This window comes from Engraulis encrasicolus, chromosome 12 (genome assembly GCF_034702125.1).
Source record: "Engraulis encrasicolus isolate BLACKSEA-1 chromosome 12, IST_EnEncr_1.0, whole genome shotgun sequence".
NCBI classification, from domain to species: Eukaryota; Metazoa; Chordata; class Actinopteri; order Clupeiformes; family Engraulidae; genus Engraulis; species Engraulis encrasicolus.
Genome location: NC_085868.1, coordinates 1,128,904 through 1,148,690, shown reverse-complemented (window position 1 = coordinate 1,148,690; position 19,787 = coordinate 1,128,904). Strand labels below are relative to the sequence as shown.

The window sequence follows — 19,787 nt, the reverse complement described above, 5'->3', positions numbered from 1 at the left end:
AGCCTAGGCTATTTGTAAAATGAATCCCACTCAATTTCAGAAAATGTCACGAACGTGAAGATGCCCCCTGTCGCAGCAGGTGCAAATGGTGTGAACTTGAGAGAAGGTGAGCCTATTTTAGCTAATATCATAGTCTTGAAGAAAAGCGGTTTCTCAACTGGGTGCAATGCTGCCCGCCCTGGTCATCGAATTTGCAGATTGATTCTGTCGATATTAGTCGACGTCATATTCATCAGTTGCCAATGTCAAGGTGGCGGTGCGAACAGCTGTCAGTCTTGAACCTTCATTCTGCTTTTATTTTGCGGTCTCAAAGCTCTGGTTACTTGGCCATGTCTCTGACCATCTGACAACGCCCGTTATAGCTGAAGTGTGGTAAAATAATGACGAGATTTTGACGGGGCACCAGTCTGCGTTTTGAATGTTGCTGACGCCATTCTAATCTGCGCAAAGCGCAAGAGATGACCCTGTTTGCATAGCGCAAGAAAAGAGGCAGAGTAGCCTACCTACCTCCGTGCTGAGCAGGTAGCCTATCTGCATTGAGTGCTCATGAAAATTACAAGCTACTGTGAAATAGTTACTGGCCCATTTAAATCTGAAAGTAGTAGCCTAATAAATAATGATTTCAAAGAAATAAATAGCCTAGGCTAATAGCCTTACTAGGTTCGGGGTGCCCTGACTTTCAAAGGTTGAGCGACATCAAATCCAAACAGCGATACTTTTGTTCTATTTAGGCTACTCTGCTTTACCGCAGGTTTTAAGCGACATTTCGAAGTCAGCTTCTACCGGCACAGCTGATTCTCTTTTCCTTGCTCTCCCAAACACTGATACGGGCAAACGTGACGTGCGTGCGGGGCAGTGCGAGTGAACGAATGTGCGCGCGAGCGCCTGTGTTTCTGTTCAGCGATGCACATTGAAGAAAGTACAGTTCAACATATCAATGTCTCGTGTGTCCATAGTGCACGAAACAGTAGGCTGGAAGCATTGTGAAAAGAGATTTGTCAGTCTCTCTCCTCCCCCGAAGTGATTAAATGTCATCCCTATGAATATGATAGCCTACTTTTCATAACTGGTAATGTGAAAGATTAAGACATTTTATATTTTTAGTATGTCTATTATGTCATATGATTGAAGATGAGAACGATTCAAGTGAAGGAGAGGAAAGCATAGAGGGGTATTCTGAGGAAGGCAAGAAGGATGACAATATCAGGAGGTAGGCGCGCGCACGGGGGGGGGGGGTTGATGGAGGATTGTTTAGGTTGGGGTGTGTGTAGGGGGGCCCATGGAAGAGGTTGTTCCTAGGGCCCCAAATTTGGTGCTACGCCCCTGCACACACACACGAGTGAACTTGGACGTCATTGAACTTTGGGAAGTGGGCGGAGTTGGGGTATTTCCGAAGAACGCACCAGCAGCGACCCACGAGCAGAGGAGCGACACATAACCAGAGAGGAGGTATTCGGAGTCTTTATTCGTACTGAATAGTCACTCCAGGATGGCAGGACAAGTGGACCATTCAATGCTTTTAATCGATATCCCAGTGTCTCACGTTCAGACGCTTGGTAAGATTATAGACAGCGGAGTTGGCACACTCGGGTGGAAAGGTTTGGGTAAGTAGCTGGCAGTCGTTTTGACAGATGATGGTTTTGTGATAGGCTACAGTGTCATTAGGGAACGGAAAATAAATGTTTTTTAAATGTGATTGTGCAATGCCACAGACTCAGAGAAATATCCTGTCGGCAGTCATGGTGTGACTTAAACTTTGGTGTGATGCTTCGTGATTGCATTATACACGATTTGTGCGCGCCCATAAAGCCAGCATAGAAGACTGCGATGACTACTTTTTGTATTTTACTTTGCTCTCTTGAAACCCATTTCTTCCAAACATCTTTTGCTGATGTCAGCCGCAAGAATCTCGCCCAGTTGGGTTGATGTGCGACTCATGGAGACGAGGGAGGCAGCGGGGAAAAGTCCGACCCAGGAACTGCTTTGGTCATGGGCTCAGCAGAACAAGACAGTCGGCGACCTCCTCCGGGTGTTGGAGGATATGGGACACCAAAGAGCGCTGAGCCTCTTTCAGTCCCCAGGTAGACTTACGTTTTGTTTGCATCGCCAGCAAGCATCAGAAACAGATGTTTTGGGTCCAAAATAGACTAGTCAATACACACAATGATTTTCACTTCACCAGGTGTCTGCTTTATGATGGAGGCATACTAGGCCTGTAGGTTAACACAGTCATAGGCCTATGGGGGTCGAAACAATAGTAATGTAGTAAACAAAAGTAATGTAGAACTGTGACAACCATTTAAGTTGCTTTAGGCTACATTATACAGAGCAGTGTGGTGATATTTGGAGTTAGTTGTAGGCCTACTCTACGTGATGTCAATGTTCAGTCATTTTGTGGACTCTTCCCCTTAGTGTCAGCTGTGGCTTCAAGACCCTGAAACCTCCTTCCTATTCGAACTTCACTTCCTCTTTTTGTGTCAACAAATACACCCATGGCTTAACTCTCTGTGATGTTTGCACTGCAGATTTGTTGTTAAAGGGACACTGTGCAGGAAATTGTCAAAAAAGGTATTGCAACTATGCTGCTGATTGAAACTGGGATGCCTATTGCCAAATTGTATCTTTACATGAAAGTTTACTTAGCAATAAACAAATATTTTCGAGTAAAATCCATGTACAGTAATTTTTGCAGCTAAAAATGGCTATTTTTGGAAATTCAAAATGGCAGACCATGGAGAAGATCCCCCTTCTCATGTATGAAAAGTGCAATTTGTCCAGTCATAATGAATACTTAAAATTTGATGGTGGTGGTAAATATTCAGGAAAAAGGTAACATTAGTGAATGGGTAGCATGAATTCTGGAAATGAACAACTAAAAATCTCACACAGTGTCCCTTTACAGTAAAAGGCTTGTGACATTTAGGACATTGTTGATGAAAGTGAAAGCTAGTCCTTTTGGTCACCTGGTAGCTTACAGCACATCATTCACAGCAGTGAAAACAAAGAAATTCAATCTCTGCATTTACTGTAAATCAACACCAGACACTAGAATGTGAAAGTAAAAGTCCTGCTATGCATTACTCATGCATGTACTCCTAACACGCACAGTTTCACCAAGTACTCTAGTTGATCAGCTGGGGCAGTGAGTTAGGTTGTAACAGATGTGTAGAGCGTATGTGGCAGGACCTGTGCATATTGTCAACATTTCATGGATTACTTTCATGGATTACTGATTACATGGATCACTGGATTAACAATGATAGTTACAACATTTCTTGGGGGAAAAACAGTTGTATCCCCAGCAATATAGGGTCTATATAACATCTGGCCTAAAGTCCAGGGGCCCATGAAGTCATAATCAGTCCCTGTGTGTGAAGGACAGAGGCGTACATCCCAGGTACCTGACTCTTGGGCACTCAGGCCGGGGCCCGGTTGCTGAGCAAAAGAGACAGTGGAATGGATGTCATCATTAACACTCTGTACTGTACTCTGTGTTTAGGGGTTCCCCAGAGTCTTCCAATGCCACCTCCACCTCCCCCTCACACCCAAAAGGTAATCAATCATTCTGATATAGATCTGTGAACATAGTAAACATGCACACGCACACGCACACACACAGACACAGACACAGACACAGACACAGACACAGACACAGACACAGACACAGACACACACCCCAAACCTGTAGATGACGTGCTGCGCGTAACTGATATATTTGGATGCCGTCATAGTCACAGTGACAGTAAATGATTATGCAGTTAAATGTGCTTATATATGCTTTCTGTTTTTAATAAACTTTAACAATGTGTTGCTTTTAGGCAGAACCAGTGAAGCCTGAGTGTTGCAGTGAACGTCTGTCCTGTGATTCAAGTTCAACTGTAACAGAAGGTATGGACCAACAATGTGCATGTGGTGAAATAATGCATGCACTGTATGGAAGTGTGCACGCACGCATGCATGCTCGCACACTCGCACACTCGCAAGTCTTGACCAAGCTATTCTCTGGAAACAAAACCATGAGTCTGACACTTGCAAAATACTACATTGCAGAGATCACCAGTCACGTCCTGTGGCTCATTTCCTTATTGCTTTGTTTGTGAGGGTTTCTGGGAAAATGAGTTTTGTTTCTCTTTGCTGCAGGAAATAATGAAGCTAGGCTCAAGGTCACCTTCCCAGATGTTGTTGAGGGAACGGGGAATTTCCATGAGGAAAACAAAATCGGTGGCGGCCACTTCTCAGATGTCTACAGAGGGATGAAAGGCAGTCAGGCGTTTGCAGTGAAAGTCTTCAAACAGGTACTGCTGAAATATACTGTAAATGCCAAGTGCGTTACATTTTCCTCCTCCAATGCCACTATACAATAGTACAAAAATGCAGTTAATTCAAGACTTAGAGAGTTTATGTAACATACATGAATGAATGAATGAATGAATGAATGAATGAATGAATGAATGAATGAATGAATGAATTGATTTATTTATTTCTTCATACCATAATTTATCTATCATTCACATGCAAAGTTTAACAACATGGAGAAAGGAGTCTCCAAGTGAAGCTAAGTGTAAGCTTATTAGGGGCCCATGGTAGCCTAGAAATCTAGACGCCCCTAGCGACCGCAAATTGAATGAGCTTTTTGCTGTACGGGTCTGGCTCGCTAGGCTAGGCCCATGGTACAGAATTAGAATTTCAGCAAAGAGGAAATAAGGCATACAATATGCAAATCAATTATATGAACCTGCATTCACTCATCACCATATGGCATGTCTAATGTCCGAATTAACTCTCATCTCTCTTAGTGTTGCATTAACACTGTCTTTTGCTGTGTAGCTGTTTTGAAATTTGGAACCATAAGGTGGCGGATGAATATGGAGGTTTGAACTTCCAGATCCAGATATATTTGTATGAGGTGTTCATTATCAACATTATTAATGACCAATTTCTTATATTCATATTGACTGAATTTTTCACATTTATGTGCTTGGAATGAGCTCAGGAAGTGGTTTGATAGATTGTAGCGCGGTCATTAGGTGTATATGCTAGAGGCATTTCCATAGACAGCCAACTTACTTAAGTAGGTGTAAGACAGCTATCTCACTGACCTGCAGCGGTTACCCATTTGACTGTAATCAGTTTGTGGAATCTAACCAAAGACATAGGCTCAACGGGGACTGCCCCTATACCCAAATCATAAAGAGATCTGACCAAAACCACACTATACCCTTTTGGCCCTTTCTTTAGTCACGGTTATTCATAGAACACTAAAGTAACTGCCCCTCCTTATTAAGCCCTTTCATGCAGAGGCTTAGCTTGCTGTTACCAACATCGTCATAGACAAGTCCTAACTTAAGACGTAAGACTGTTACTTAAGACGTAATAAGCGTATAGCAATGTTGTTATGATGTAGTAGTTAATTGTGTTCCATCTGCACCAAAAGGCTGCATACTGCAGTGTGCATGGCAGCTGACAGCTTCGGCTGGCCCCATGACAAAGTAATTTGAAAGGGCACCCCACTCAATACACACAATGTAATGAGAACCCAATTCTGGGCTCTCTCTTTCCTGGGCCACCCCATGATAAACCAGCCCCTACTACTACTGTACACCTTTTATACAGCGTCTGGTTGTTGTGAAACACATGCAATAATAAAGCAATGCAAAAAATGTATTGTAATAATTTGCAATAGTTTTATTGGTGCTTTATCCTGACGGTGCACAGGTGCAGAACGGTTCGTGGAAGAGCCTTTGGGAGAAGTTTCGCACAGAGATGGAGGTTCTTCACCTGTGAGTTTATTACCTTTTATGACATAGTTTCCTCTCGTGACATCATATCCCCTATGTCACTGTAAGCATGCTGCTGAAAAACATAAGGCATGGCAAAGTACTGCATGGATGTTTGTTAGTTTGAATATTTCTTGATGAATGTGCAATATGTACAACATTGTGAAGTTACATCAATACAAGAATGTACTTGGTTCGTTTTTCTAAATTGTGTAATGTCAGCTACTGGCACTGTCTAGAACAGACATTTTACTTGATTAAGGTTATTACTGCCTATTACTGTCAATCTCACTGATGTTTAATTTTGATCTACTGCAAACTATGGGGAACAATTGGGGAAATGTAGTTCAGTTGCATTGAGCACTGGGAAGTGGAAATTTCCAGTGAGAGTGGGACGGAAGTGATGTACTGATTTGCCTGTGAACCAAGTGGTAAACCACAGTTCCCTAAAGCTTTAACTCCACTCTCCCAGTCTAATGTGGCTACTTGGGACAGCCGTTACAATACTGTATGTCACAGTCAATATTTTAGGCCTGGGCAAAGTCCTGATGTGGTAGGAATCATATCACACACTGTACAGTATATCAATAATTTGTTGCTCTGTTGTATAGCCGTCTTTGGGTTGCTATGCCATGTGGGCTGATATGGCAAATATGAACTTGTCTTACTGTAAGTACAGTAGCTATTACCACAAGTGGGTGGGTGCATATTTGATTGTACAAGTTTCCCATGAGTGCGAGAGTCAACATTTTCCATGGCACATGTAAAGACAATAACCATTTATGAATGTGTTTATAACCTCCAGTGAATAATGAGTTCATAAGCAGGGCCGAATTAGGATGGCCTGGGTCCCCTATGCTACAGGCTGCTGTGGGCCCCCCATAGAAGGCAAATTTCGCAACAGATTTACATAGACAGTGTCATAATTATGAGCTAGGAGTTCAGGATAACATGTCTACCAACTGTGCTGAACACAGCAGATATGTTTTTCAATATTGCATCTTGTCACAATTCTATACTTTTTCACTTTTGGGCAATCAGATCCATCCCCACCCCCCTGCCGCCCCTGCCAGGCGGATGCCACTAGGCTTCAGCCATATCTAGCCTGTGCGTTAATCCGGCCCTATTCATAAGGGATGTTACTGAAAGGTTGCTCACAGTTCTAAGAAAATCAAACTCGTTTGGTGGACTAGTTCTTTAGAACAGGATCAAGCACTGCACAGATACATCATTGAAGTTGCAACAGACTTGCTTGGAATTTTGCTGTGCTCTCTTGTGGGTAGATCACAGGACCTACATGTGGAACATGCAGTCTGTAGAAACCACAGCAACACCAAACATCTGTCTAGATTTGCATACGCAGTGTTTGCAACTGCATTGACAGAAATCATTGGTTACTAAACATGTGATTCTATCACTATTTCCCTTTTTTGTTTCAAATCACTTCAATATTTTAATCACTAGACCCTAAGCTATGGTTCTGTCATTCGGCCCTAAAGTCTAGTTTCCTAACCTGCTAATTTATCACTGAATCATAACCTGATTCCAAAACTGTATCCTAAATTCTGATTCTAGAAATAAAGACTTAAGGCCACCGCACATCGGCTCCGACAAAGTGCAGGGCATTGCTCTGCTAACATTTGATTTCATTGTTTTAAATACAACACCTCATTCTGGCTCTAATGTCCACATACATCAGCAGTTGATTATGATCAAGCTCTTTTTTTGTCAGATCAACTCATTCGAATAAATTGTTGAATCCACCTGCTGCTATGCTTGTGTGATGCATAAAGTGTGTGGGGAGAATGCTGAAATTATCAGAACCAACATTGCTCCGCACTGCTGTCAGAACCAGTGTGCAGAGGCCTTAAATTCTGTCTGCTCTTGGTTAGCTACCAGCACCCCAACATCCTGGAGCTGTATGGCTGCTTCTCTGATGGCGATCGTTACTTCCTGGTTTACCCTTACCTCCCCAACGGCTCCCTCCACAGCAGGCTACACACTCAGGTACAGTCATGTGTTACATTATTATTAGTTCCCCTGCCAAGGAGCGTTTGTTTTTGGTTTTGTCTGTCTGTCTGTCTGTCTGTCTGTCTGTCTGTCTGTCTGTCTGTCTGTCTGTCTGTCTGTCTGTCTGTCTGTCTGCCTGTATCAGGGGTGAGGATGGAGGAAGCTTTTTCATTCGAAAGTCCACTTCAAATTCTATAAAGTCCACCGCCGTACAATGAACACAAACCAGGATTTCCCCCTGCATTTTAGGCCTTTATTGAAGGCGGCCACCTTTACAACTGACCCCACCTTCTCTAGATCCCCTGAAATAAACTGCATAATATTAGAATTGTATCGGGGCTCGATAAAACAGCCTCATGGGCCATTAATGGCCCCCAGGCCATACAGGTAGGTTAACAACCATGGTCTGTATAGACAGTATTGATCTTATGTATATTGTAAATGGATTTCATTGGGATTTTAGAGAAAAGATTGAGAAGACAATACCAAGGAGCACTTGGTTAGATTTTGAGGGATGATCTTGAGGAACCATGTTGTCGGAGGATATTTAAAATATAGGGCCATAGCCCTGACGTCTGTACTCTCTGAGTGCTTTTTTAGTAGAATGTTACGTTACGTTGTTACGTTGTTACTTGTTACGTTGTTTTAGGTTGCGTTGTCGTGCGTTGTATCAGTCAGGTGTAGTGACTGACTCCTGTGTACAGACATGTCTGTTTGAGTCATGTGTGAGTCCTACGTACAAACAGGGCTCTGGGGTGAGGTGAGATGAGGTCATGTGGGTTGTCATGTGGGAGGGAAGTGGTCCGGTATTGCAACCGACATCTATGAATCATCATGACCACATTAGAATCCGTTAACTCCATATTCCACTGGTGCCCCATTACATCACTGTCACAGCAAAAGTTAATTCAACACTTAGAGAGTACTCCGGGAACAAATAAATACAATCTAGAAAATGATAAATCTACGTGTTGAGCTGCTGGTTAGTTTTCCTAATCTTTGTTTTTGCAAATAAATACAGCCTAGAACAGTCCTCAACCTTTTTTGAACAAACGCCCCCTGGACCTCATCCTAAGCCTCCCAATGCCCCCCTGACCTCATCACAAGCCTGCCAACGCCCCCTACTATTAAACAAATTAAATGGACTAATACCCCCAATGACAACGAAGCACCACCCCCTCTCAACTGTGTCCTTCTCAACGCCCCATTAACAATTACTAATGTGTTTATGGGCATTAACTGTGGTTACACCAGCTGACACCTGAGCCAAACGTCATTGGCCCTTTTATAAAACCCTTTGGTGCGTTATAAAAAGCACCTTTTCACTCACAAAACCACTGTGCTGGGGGCTGAAAGTGTCATGAGATGATGTGCAGTGACTTGGATTCTCACCTGTGTTTTCAAAATCCTCACTCATGCTACCACCAGAGACGATTGATAAGGATGTGACAGTTCAAAATGACGTAAAGTTAGAAGACTGAAAGGAATGGGGTTTAGTGGGGAAAATGTAAGAGACTTGGGTAGTATTCCAAGAACATGGTTTATTGATAAATCTGGCTGAGTTAACCTACAGGAAGTGGTAAGCCTGCCAAAACATAGCCCACAGATGCCATTTAGCTAAAAAAAAACAAAAAAACAAAAAAACAAAAATCCACTCCAGGCTCTTCTATTAGATGATTTACCACTACCTCAAGGTTAACATGAGCTGGACTACGACTGAGCCAGGTTCTTGGAATACTCCATTGATCCCACTTTATTGCATTGGACATTGCTATCACCTCTGTCATGTTAAAACCTAGCACTGGGCTCTGAGTCACCCCCACAAGTAGAGCCCTACAGCTGGTGTGAAACTCTGGGATTTCACCCATGACACAATCAGTAGTGGCATTTCAACACATGCTTCACTTTTACAAGTGCTATGATGTAATGGTGAATGAAATCACATAAATCCTGGGATATCAGGCCCGTGTGTGTGTGTGTGTGTGTGTGTGTGTATGTGTGTGTGTATGTGTTTTTTTTCTCTTCGGATTTGATCTGTTGGCTCCCATTCAAACTTTGTCACTTCTCCTTTTAGGTTCAGTTTTTTCGTCTCTTCCACTTTTACCTCTGTCTGCAATTTTTCGGTTACAGTTTTAAATGTTTATCGCACCATGTCCCAAACAAATGCGTTTCGGTGTCAAGTCTAAGGACATCATGATCCAGAAGTGTGTTTATTTGGGACATGATGCAATTACATGTAACCAGGGCTCTAATAACTGGCCGGTAACCTGGTGTTAATTTAGAACCCTACATGTAACCTTTTTATTAAGTCAATAAGCTAGAGTGTCTTTTTTGTCATTGTTATTATTAACATTGGCACAACCTTCACCACAGGATTCTGGAAAGGTGTTGTTGTGGCAGGAGCGTCTGGAGGTCATCAAGGGCACGGCCAAGGCCATCCACCACCTGCACAGTACGCAGCCATGCGCAGTTATCTGTGCCAACATCAGCAGGTACTCTAATGCTTCTTTGCCTGGTTAACATCAGACTCCCTCACTCATGAGGCTGGAGGCTACCTTTGCCATTTCGCATTAGAAAGGTGTGGTTTACGATCGCCAATGGCTGTTTATTGGGTGTTACGAATGTATAATTTGGCATACTGTATGTAGCAGCCCACAGCCAATCGTGTCGGTTGTATCTATTCAAACAAACTGCAAGCTTCCCTTTGTCAAGCCTTTCCACCCCTCCCCGCTATCTTGCAACTTGCAACAAAAATGTCAGTGTTCCCTGGGTAGGTTAATCAATTTACCTTTTAGCTTACCACTGCCTCCCATAGCAACAGTTGCTATATTAGTCAACACCATGATTCTCACCATTGAAATTAAGTCTTGACTTCACCGGCAGCGTGGAGGAAGTTTGGGGAGGGACAGGAAGTTGAATACTGGTCTTATTTTTCGGCTTAAAATAGGAATTCCTTGCATTTGGTGACTATACATTTAGCTTTTTTGAACTTAAGGTGCTCTGATAATTCACAACTTCCAAAATCCCAGAATCAGGACTTCACCTATGACAACAGAAAAAAAAACCTATCGACAACCACTTTAAGTAACAGATGAAGACTTGGTCATTATGATTTTGGTAAAAACAAGCTAATAGAGGCTCTGCATAAAAGACGCACATGGAATGCCACTATTTAAGATTACGTTCCAGACGCTTGTTTATTTAGGTCATGTTCAAAGAGTTGGGGTTGAGTGCTCAGATGGTGGGTGTGAGTGAGTTTCACTTCTCACTTGTAGACATGTTGTGCTTCATTCCCCAACCATTAGGGTCGCCTCAGAGGAAGTAGGCCTAGTATCAAGTGCAGGTGAATAACAGTTGAAGGATAACCGTTTTAGATAAATGTTATGATATATGCTATATTTGTATGTATGTTTATGATTCTGTGTTTGTAGCCGGTGTTTTTCTTCAAGACACGGATTATCTCAAACCGTGTGTGTGTGTGTGTGTGTGTGTGTGTGTGTGTGTGTGTGTGTGTGTGTGTGTGTGTGTGTGTGTGTGTGTGTGTGTGTGTGTGTGTGTGTGTGTGTGTGTGTGTGTGTGTGTGTGTGCGCGCACATGTGTTGTGTGTATCCGTACCTATGTATGCAGTGCCAATATTCTACTGGACAATCGTCTCCAGCCCAAACTAAGTGATTTTGGAATGGCGCGCCTCAGACCGCATTCTGGGAACCAGAGCTGCACCATCACCATGAGGACCAGTAACCATGGCAACTGCTACCTGCCAGTGGAGTACAATAGGGGGGGCAAGCTCTCCGTCAAGGTGGACATATACAGCTTTGGGATGGTGAGCCATTGGTGACTTTTACTTTGACACGCTCTGTGACACTGAGCTTATATAGCTTATAACTTCCATAGTAATACATCACTATGACATAACACATTATTTCTAATATTTTAATATATTTTTTCGCAACAAGCACAAAATACCGATATTTCACACCACATTTAGTTCCTAAAACAGCTATGTAACCCAGCTGTATAATGACGGGGATCAGAAGATACAGTATAGGCCAAAAGTTTGGACACACTTTCTCATTTAATGGTTTCTCTCTATTTGTTTCCTGGCTATTTAAAGTACATTGTAGATTCTGCTGGAGCGCATCAAAACTGTGCATGAACACTTATAGAATTATGTGCTTTATGAAAAAATATAACTCTAGCAGTTGTCCAAGAGCAATGTCAGCTGTCTAAAACTTGATCTTGATCTTGCATCTAACTTTGTTGCGAGAATCTGGTGGGTTAGGTTTGGGTAGGGAGAATACAGGAAGAGCACATCTTTGTACTATCTCTGGTTGGGGTGTCAGTGTGATTGCAAAGACGTTTCTGTTCTGCCTTGCTGAGTTTTTGTAGCATACTTGTGTCTGGCAGTACGATGAATCCACACACTGGCCACTGGCCAGTCTTGTTGCTGCATTAACCAACCACTTGCTCAACTGAACCACACGAGGCAAATTAATTTGTTATTACAGCACTTTCAAGAAATTTTATCACCAATTCATTTCAACAGTTCTAGATACACGATAAGCCACTTGAGTCCGTGGGTTCGTGTTGGATTTATAACGGGTGGCCTAATGGGAGTTGAATTGAACACACATCCACGGCCTCTTGTGGCTTGTTGCGTAGCCCCTACCTCTTACGCCGCACCTCTTATGGCACTCTGTAATAGTCATTGATAAGTTAACTTCCATAGTACTACATCACTATGACATAACACAGGGCCGTTAGTAATGCACCATGACTTGGTCATTGCCATTCTGGTAACAGCAAATTTATAGCGGCGTGTCTTAATGGGTTAATTCAAATTGTGCACTTGAACAGAAGGGTTAACCACATAGTGAGCTATGCTTCCTTTATGACAGTGTTGATGTACATGATGTGCATGTGCATATGTGCTGAGTTGTCGATTCCAGGTCCAGAAAGTAAAAACCCTGCCACAGTTTTCCTTCCAACACAGGTGACTTCACTGAGTGACTAGTCTACTTGTCTTGAGTAATCATTAGGATCAGCTGATTCAGAGTTGGATGGATCACATTTGTGGCAGGGTTTTTATGATCTGAACCTGCGATTGACGATTGATCTGAACCTGCGATTGTGTGTGTGTGTGTGTGTGTGTGTGTGTGTGTGTGTGTGTGTGTGTGTGTGTGTGTGTGTGTTTGTGTGTGTGTGTGTGTGTGTGTGTGTGTGTGTGTGTGTGTGTGTGTGTGTGTGTGTGTGTGTGTGTGTGTGTGTGTGTGTGTGTGTGTGTGTGTGTTTGTGTGTTTGTGTGTGCGCGTATGTGCGCCTGATATTTTCCCTGTGGGTTGTTAAAATGCATTGAAATTGTGCAACCGAGGGGTTAACCACCCAGCTGACTAGGTTTCCTTTATGACAAACTTGGTGTGTGTGTGTGTGTGTGTGTGTGTGTGTGTGTGTGTGTGTGTGTGTGTGTGTGATTGCCCTGTACTGTAGGTGGTACTGGAAACAGTCACAGGCGAGCCTGTCAAGCCAGACAAGACAACACACACACCACTGGTGAGTGACACACACACACACACACACACACACACACACACACACACACACACACACACACACACACACACACACACACACACACACACACACACACACACACACACACACACACACACACACACACACACACACAAGATACAAGATATTTTATTGTCATGTGTATATATATGAAACATATATATACAATGAAAAGCTTCCCTGCTCTGGTAGTCCCAAAAAAGGTAAACAAAAAAAAAAAAAAGAATTAAAAAGGCAAAAAAAAAAAAAAAAAGTAGGAAAAAAATATATATTTAAAAAGTTGAAAGCTGCAAAAAAATAAATAAAAAATTGGCAGGTTGGAGAAAGGGGAGATGTGACGAGTTCCTTCCTATGTCTGTGTTTTGGAATTCAACAGTCTGATACACTGAGGGAAGAAGCTGTCCCTGAGTCGGCTGGTGTGAGCACGTAAGCACCTGTATCTCCGGGCAGATGGTAGAAGGGTGAAGTGTGTGTAGCTGGGGTGGTGCGGATCAGCTATAATTCGTTTGGCCCTCCTCAGACACCGCTGATTGTAGAGATCCTGGATGTTGGGTAGATCTGCTTTGATTGTCCGTTGCGCAGATTTGATGACTCGCTGGAGGTCTCTCCTGTCTTGGGCAGTGGTGTTATCATACCAGGCTGTGAAATTACCAGTTAGTATGCTTTCTATTGTACAGCGATAGAAGTTGGCCAGTATCCTACTCTCCATTCCATATCTGTGCAGCCGTCTCAGAAAAAACAGTCGCTGTCTAGCCGTCTTAGTGATGCAGTTGATGTGATGAGACCAGCTGAGATCCTCCTTGATGTTGACTCCTAGGAATTTATAGCTCTTAACCCTCTCCACTGCAGTATCAGCGATGTAAATTGGCTGGTGTGGCTGGTGTTGTGCCCTCCGGAAATCCACGATCAACTCCTTTGTTTTGCTGACATTCAGGAGTAGATTGTTATCCACACACCAGGTTGACAATGCCGCCACCTCAGCCCTGTAGGCTGACTCATCTCCATTTGTGATGCAGCCAATTACCGTAGTGTCATCAGCAAACTTAATGATGGTATTGGAATTGTGAATGGCTCTGCAGTCATGTGTGAAAAGGGAATAGAGTAGGGGGCTGAGCACACATCCCTGGGGCGCGCCGGTGCTGAGGCAGAGTGTGGAGGAGGTGAACTTGCCCAGTCGCACTGCTTGAGGCCTATCGGTGAGAAAGTTTAGAATCCAGCTGCAGAGTGAAGGATTAAGGTTTAGAGATTGCAACTTTAACACTAGTTTGGATGGAATAATTGTGTTGAAGGCAGAGCTGTAGTCGATAAAGAGCAACCTCACATAGGTGTTACTGTGATCAAGATCACACACACACACACACACACACACACACACACACACACACACACACACACCTTCATTTTTGACACCTTGTCATAAAGGAAGCTTAGCCATCTATGTGGTTAACCATTCACTTTGATAATGCCAAGACAAACATCACAAGTAAAATTTGTCACACTTCTTCAAAACTCAACAGGAAGACACGCAAGCAAGCGCGCACACGCGCGCACACACACACACACACACACACACACACACACACACACACACACACACACACACACACACACACACACACACACACACACATGCGCGCGCGCACACACACGTACACACACACACACTCGCACACAGTCCCCCAAACTATTCAGGATCAGGCTATCTGCGTCATTGTTTTGTGGTTGACAGCTAAGCTAAGATCTCTGAACTTCGTTGTGACTCCCTGAGAAACAATGGCCATTCTACGGACTGATTAGAGGACCACGTAAGAGACAAGAAAGCAGTTTACATGTGTTTGCATTGTCTGTGCTATAAAGTTTTTATTTACACCTGTGAACTTTTGGTTGGTGCACTGCATCCTCATCACACAGAGTAAAGGAAGCATCGAGAGGAACAGAAGTGAAACGAGTTTATTTTACATAGTACGTATTTGACCATGGAAAGCAATGAAATTCGGCATTAAATTAAAGAAGAAGAAGAAAAACGAATATGTTCCAGGATGTATAGAAGTGTATAGAAGGAAATGCAGATTTGTGATAATGCAGAATGTTTTTCAAAACACAGTACAGAAAAAAAATGTATGACAGTGTTTCCCGAAGAACATTAATTCGTCAAGAATGGTGGGGGGTTAGCCAGTATCATAGACATGTGCCATCATCAGTGGAAAGGCTGTCATCCAGAAACACTCCAAATGATGTGGAATAATTTATGAAAACCCCCAATCTCTACAAATTAAATTCATAATACAAATCTCTAACACAATCTTTATCTTTTCGGGGGACCTAGCTGGAAGATTTTTGATGTCATGGTTATGTACTGCACTGGCTATGTTCGGAACCAAAGCACTTAGTATAACTGTGAGTGACTCGCATTCATGACGGGTTGTGTACTTAATCGCATGCGGACATGTTACTCGAATTAACCTGCTGACGTTGTTGTCATGATTCACACGGTTCGGTTCCTTAACGTTCAGATTTTCAGTGTAAACCCGTCAGGCGGTTAGAGCTTTGGTACACACACACACACACACACACACACACACACACACACACACACACACACACACACACACACACACACACACACACACACACACACACACACACACACACACACACTCTCTCTCTCTCTCTCCTGTCTCTCTCTCTCTCTCCTGTCTCTCTCTCTCTCTCTCTCTCTCTCTCTCTCTCTCTCTCTCTCTCTCTCTCTCTCTCTCTCTATATATATATATATATATATAAATATATATATCTCCTGTCTGCCCTAGAGGGCCATGCTGGATGATGTGGCGGAGGAGGGTGGTGGTGTGGATGCGTGCCTGAGGCTCAGTGACTCCAGAGCGGGCTCCTGGCCCCATGCGGTGGCCCTCTCTCTGCTCAGGCTGGGCATGGACTGCAGCGCCAGCAAGCCTAGCAACAGACCCTCCATGGAGATGGTAAATACAGTAATAGTAAAGTTGTGAATGTGTGTGTGTGTGTGTGTGTGTGTGTGTGTGTGTGTGTGTGTGTGTGTGTGTGTGTGTGTGTGTGTGTGTGTGTGTGTGTGTGTGTGTGTGTGTGTGTGTGACAGAGAGAGAGAGAGAGAGAGAGAGACAGAGAGAGAGAGAGAGAGAGAGAGAGAGAGAGAGAGAGAGAGAGGCCCAGGATGGAGCTGTGTGTGTATATACATGTGCACGTGTTGCAGCAACTTCCTAGGAGGTAGGCCTAGTATCAAGTGCAGATGAATAACAGTTAAAAGATAACAGTTTGTATGTATGTTTGTGATTCTGTGTTTGTAGCTAGTGTTTTTCTACAAGACATGAAAGGCTTGTGTGTGTGTGTGTGTGTGTGTGTGTGTGTGTGTGTGTGTGTGTGTGTGTGTGTGTGTGTGTGTGTGTGTGTGTGTGTGTGTGTGTGTGTGTGTGTGTGTGTGTGTGTGTGTGTGCGTGCGTCTGTGTGTGCACATTCCAATATGGAAATGCTAAAACACTTATTAAACAACATACATGCCTGATCATAGAATCCATGAGGTCTTACTTGTCCTCTCGTCCCTCCAATTCCACCACAGGTTCTCCAGACCCTGAGCCAACTTCTGCCCCTCCCCTATCCCCCCGAGGACCAGCCCCGCACTCTGGATGATGGCAGTGGTGGCACCCCCCCAAAAAAGAGCTCCCCAACATCCTCCCCACCCTCCCACTGCCTCTCCGCCAGCCTACCTGTGGAGGACGACGAGGAGACGTCAATGGGATGTGGCGTGCTACCACGGGAGCGGGAGAGTGCACATTGGTATCCTAGCAACGCTGTAGTATCAGTCGCCGTGTCTGCATCGGCGGATTCAGGCCCTTGTGAGTGCAGCCAATCGGAAGTCATCTTTGTCGGCGGTGCGGGCCGTGATGCCGCTGCTTCGGCATTACCACGTCAACCGCATCAGCATCAGCACCATCAACATCAGCCATGGCAACAACAACACAACGGGGGGCGGAAGGACACGTATGCCACCACCGCCAAGTGTGTGTCAGACTCTCAGCAGCTGCAGTCTGCGTACGTGTCATCGTCTGCGCATACGCTGCAGTCGGACTGTGCGAGTGTGGGTGAGCTGGATGCAGAGCCGTATGCAGAGCTAGACCTGTACGGCAGCTGGCCGGTACAGTGTAGCTGTGCGCCCGACACGGACGCTCAGGAGTGTGAGGACTGCAGGAACAACGCCTTGAGCCCCCTCAACAACACCCCCTTCCCCTCGCATCTCACATCTGGTAGGTTTAAGCCACTGACAAAACACAGCCAGTCTTTATTGGCGCGTTGGTTCCAAAGCAATAATCCACAGAAGCAAGGAGTGGAGCTCGCAACCCGGTAGTCGATGCAATCATTTCTGTATTGCTTTACATAGTATATGAAAGTGATAAATGTGCTACTCATAAGTGTAAAACGTTTTCGGTCACCAGACCTTCCTCTATGTCTCAGAAATTATTGCATCAGCAAGCCGTATGCGAGTACCACTCCCTGCTGCTTAAGTTTAAGCCACTGCCATCCATTGCTTTGCCTTACACCATATGACACCACATTACATTACTGAATATTGCATTGTGTTTTTTTGCAAAGAGTAGAGTTGCTTGCCGAGACCCAAACCCAGGCCTTATGTGATACTAAACTGGGGCCCTGGCTGCTACCAAACAGCCTCTTTGGTTCAGTGGTCACAGTTTCATAGAACACAGAAGCCCCGGGTTTGAGTCACGATGGGGCAACTGTAGTCCCCTACCCTACGCACATAAATAAACTTTGTTAATGGTAATTTTCATATCATTACATGCAGTCAGACCGGTCAGACAGACAGCGTCAGGCTTCTTGATTAAGGCACATGGATAGGCCATGGACAGAAATACTGAAGCACATCAAATATTGTAACAAATAAGACTCAAGACCTTACTGTGTAGTACCTAAGGAAAGTCAGTAAGGTCTTGAGTCTTAGTTATTGCAATACTTGATATTCCTCAATGTGGCTACAGACGGACTTTGCATGTGTAATAATGATTAACAAGCTTAGTGGTGACTAAATGCAATGTAATGTAACAATATGCAGACTAACATTCAGTAAACATCAGTATTGTGATGTGGTGTGTCATGAGACTTAATGTGTTTTCCCTATTGAGTAGTTCTAACTTCTCTCTCTCCTGTCACCTCAGGTGGTCCATCTGAGAGCTACCTGGAGAACTCCGCCAAACAGCGGTTGCGGCACAAGATCCAACAGTACAACCAGGGCCTCATGTGCACAGACGAGCTTTTGTCCATCACGCCGTAGACAAGAGAGGGCCAAGGGTGGATTACTGCATGGGCCTACTGGGTAGACCTCCCTCAGGTCAGCTCAAAGCAGATTCATCACCGTGAACTAAATTGGCTGGAGCCGCTGTTATGCATACCAATTTCATAAGCTACCTTTTTGACAGTCAAGTGTTTTAATTTCAAATGTAAAATGTAAACTACATTGACATATTGTAGGCTACATATACTGTATATGATCATGTGTAAAATACTACGTAATAGGCTACTAGGCCTATAGTACTACTTTTCTGAATGCAGCTCATTTTCTCTTTTTTTCTACCTTACACGAGTTGTTATTTCATTATGCAGGACTGTTCCTTTGTAAAAAAAAAATGTTTTTAAATAGGCTTGTTTGTTATTTACATGGCGAAATAAAACAAATATATCTATTGCCATTTCTTCTGCTATAAAGTCTGGAGCACATCTTTCTCTGAAGCACATACAGTATTGATTAAGACTTCACATTATGAAATTGTGGGAAAAAGTAGCTTAGATCAGACAAGATTGCTGGCAGCACATATTCTGGTGAAACATGTAGGCCTAATTGTGGTTCAGTTGGCTACAGGGGTTCCCAAACTTATGAGTGATTCTACGTTTCGAGTGCGCTTTTAGATCCATGGACTTTATTTGCCAATTCCACTAACTATTAACTGCATCCAATGATGTTTTGGACATTAGCAGACATTTATCTTTCATATAATACAGAAAGTGAAAACATAACATTATTTTCCTCTGCAGGAATGAATATTTAATAGCCACTGGTTTTGTACATTTTCATGCCGTCCACGTTTTCCAAATGTCAGATTCAGTCTTCATTGCAAATGTTAATTCACGCTAGTTATCACAATATGACAATACTGTTAAAAAGTCTATTGTGCTTTCCATTATGCATTAAATTGGCCATTTTGTGTGCGTCTGAGAAAACTGTGTCAACCGTGTCACACACTGAAACCCCCGCCATAAATCAGTAAGGGTTTGTCCTAAGTCCTCTGACCAACGCCATAAAATGTCATTACCTCTTTGAGTGGTGATGCGAAGACTGTTTGGTAAGTTTTGACTTCACCTGTTCCATAATTTAATCCATTATTTTTTATG

The 19,787-nt window shown here is 43.5% G+C and overlaps 1 protein-coding gene across 1 annotated transcript; it reads left to right on the top strand.

Moving 5' to 3' along the window:
* Nucleotides 1-1,390: 1,390 nt before the first annotated feature.
* On the top strand, nt 1,391-19,787 carry irak3 (interleukin-1 receptor-associated kinase 3). Its single transcript, XM_063211450.1, has 13 exons — nt 1,391-1,604; nt 1,899-2,081; nt 3,500-3,552; nt 3,819-3,888; nt 4,141-4,295; nt 5,716-5,780; nt 7,670-7,784; nt 10,161-10,279; nt 11,415-11,610; nt 13,275-13,337; nt 16,166-16,333; nt 16,945-17,629; nt 18,557-19,787. Exons 1-13 carry the CDS (start codon nt 1,490-1,492, stop codon nt 18,670-18,672), a joined length of 2,103 nt encoding a protein of 700 aa, XP_063067520.1. The 5' UTR covers nt 1,391-1,489; the 3' UTR covers nt 18,673-19,787.

What these genes read in the sequence shown, in the direction of transcription:
- irak3 (XM_063211450.1), top strand. Translation starts at nt 1,490, where the DNA reads ATGGCAGGACAAGTGGACCATTCAATGCTTTTAATCGATATCCCAGTG. An exon ending in ATCTGTGCCAACATCAGCAG is followed by an intron (nt 10,280 to 11,414) that starts GTACTCTAATGC and finishes CTATGTATGCAG; the next exon opens with TGCCAATATTCTACTGGACA. An exon ending in CCCCTCGCATCTCACATCTG is followed by an intron (nt 17,630 to 18,556) that starts GTAGGTTTAAGC and finishes CTGTCACCTCAG; the next exon opens with GTGGTCCATCTGAGAGCTAC.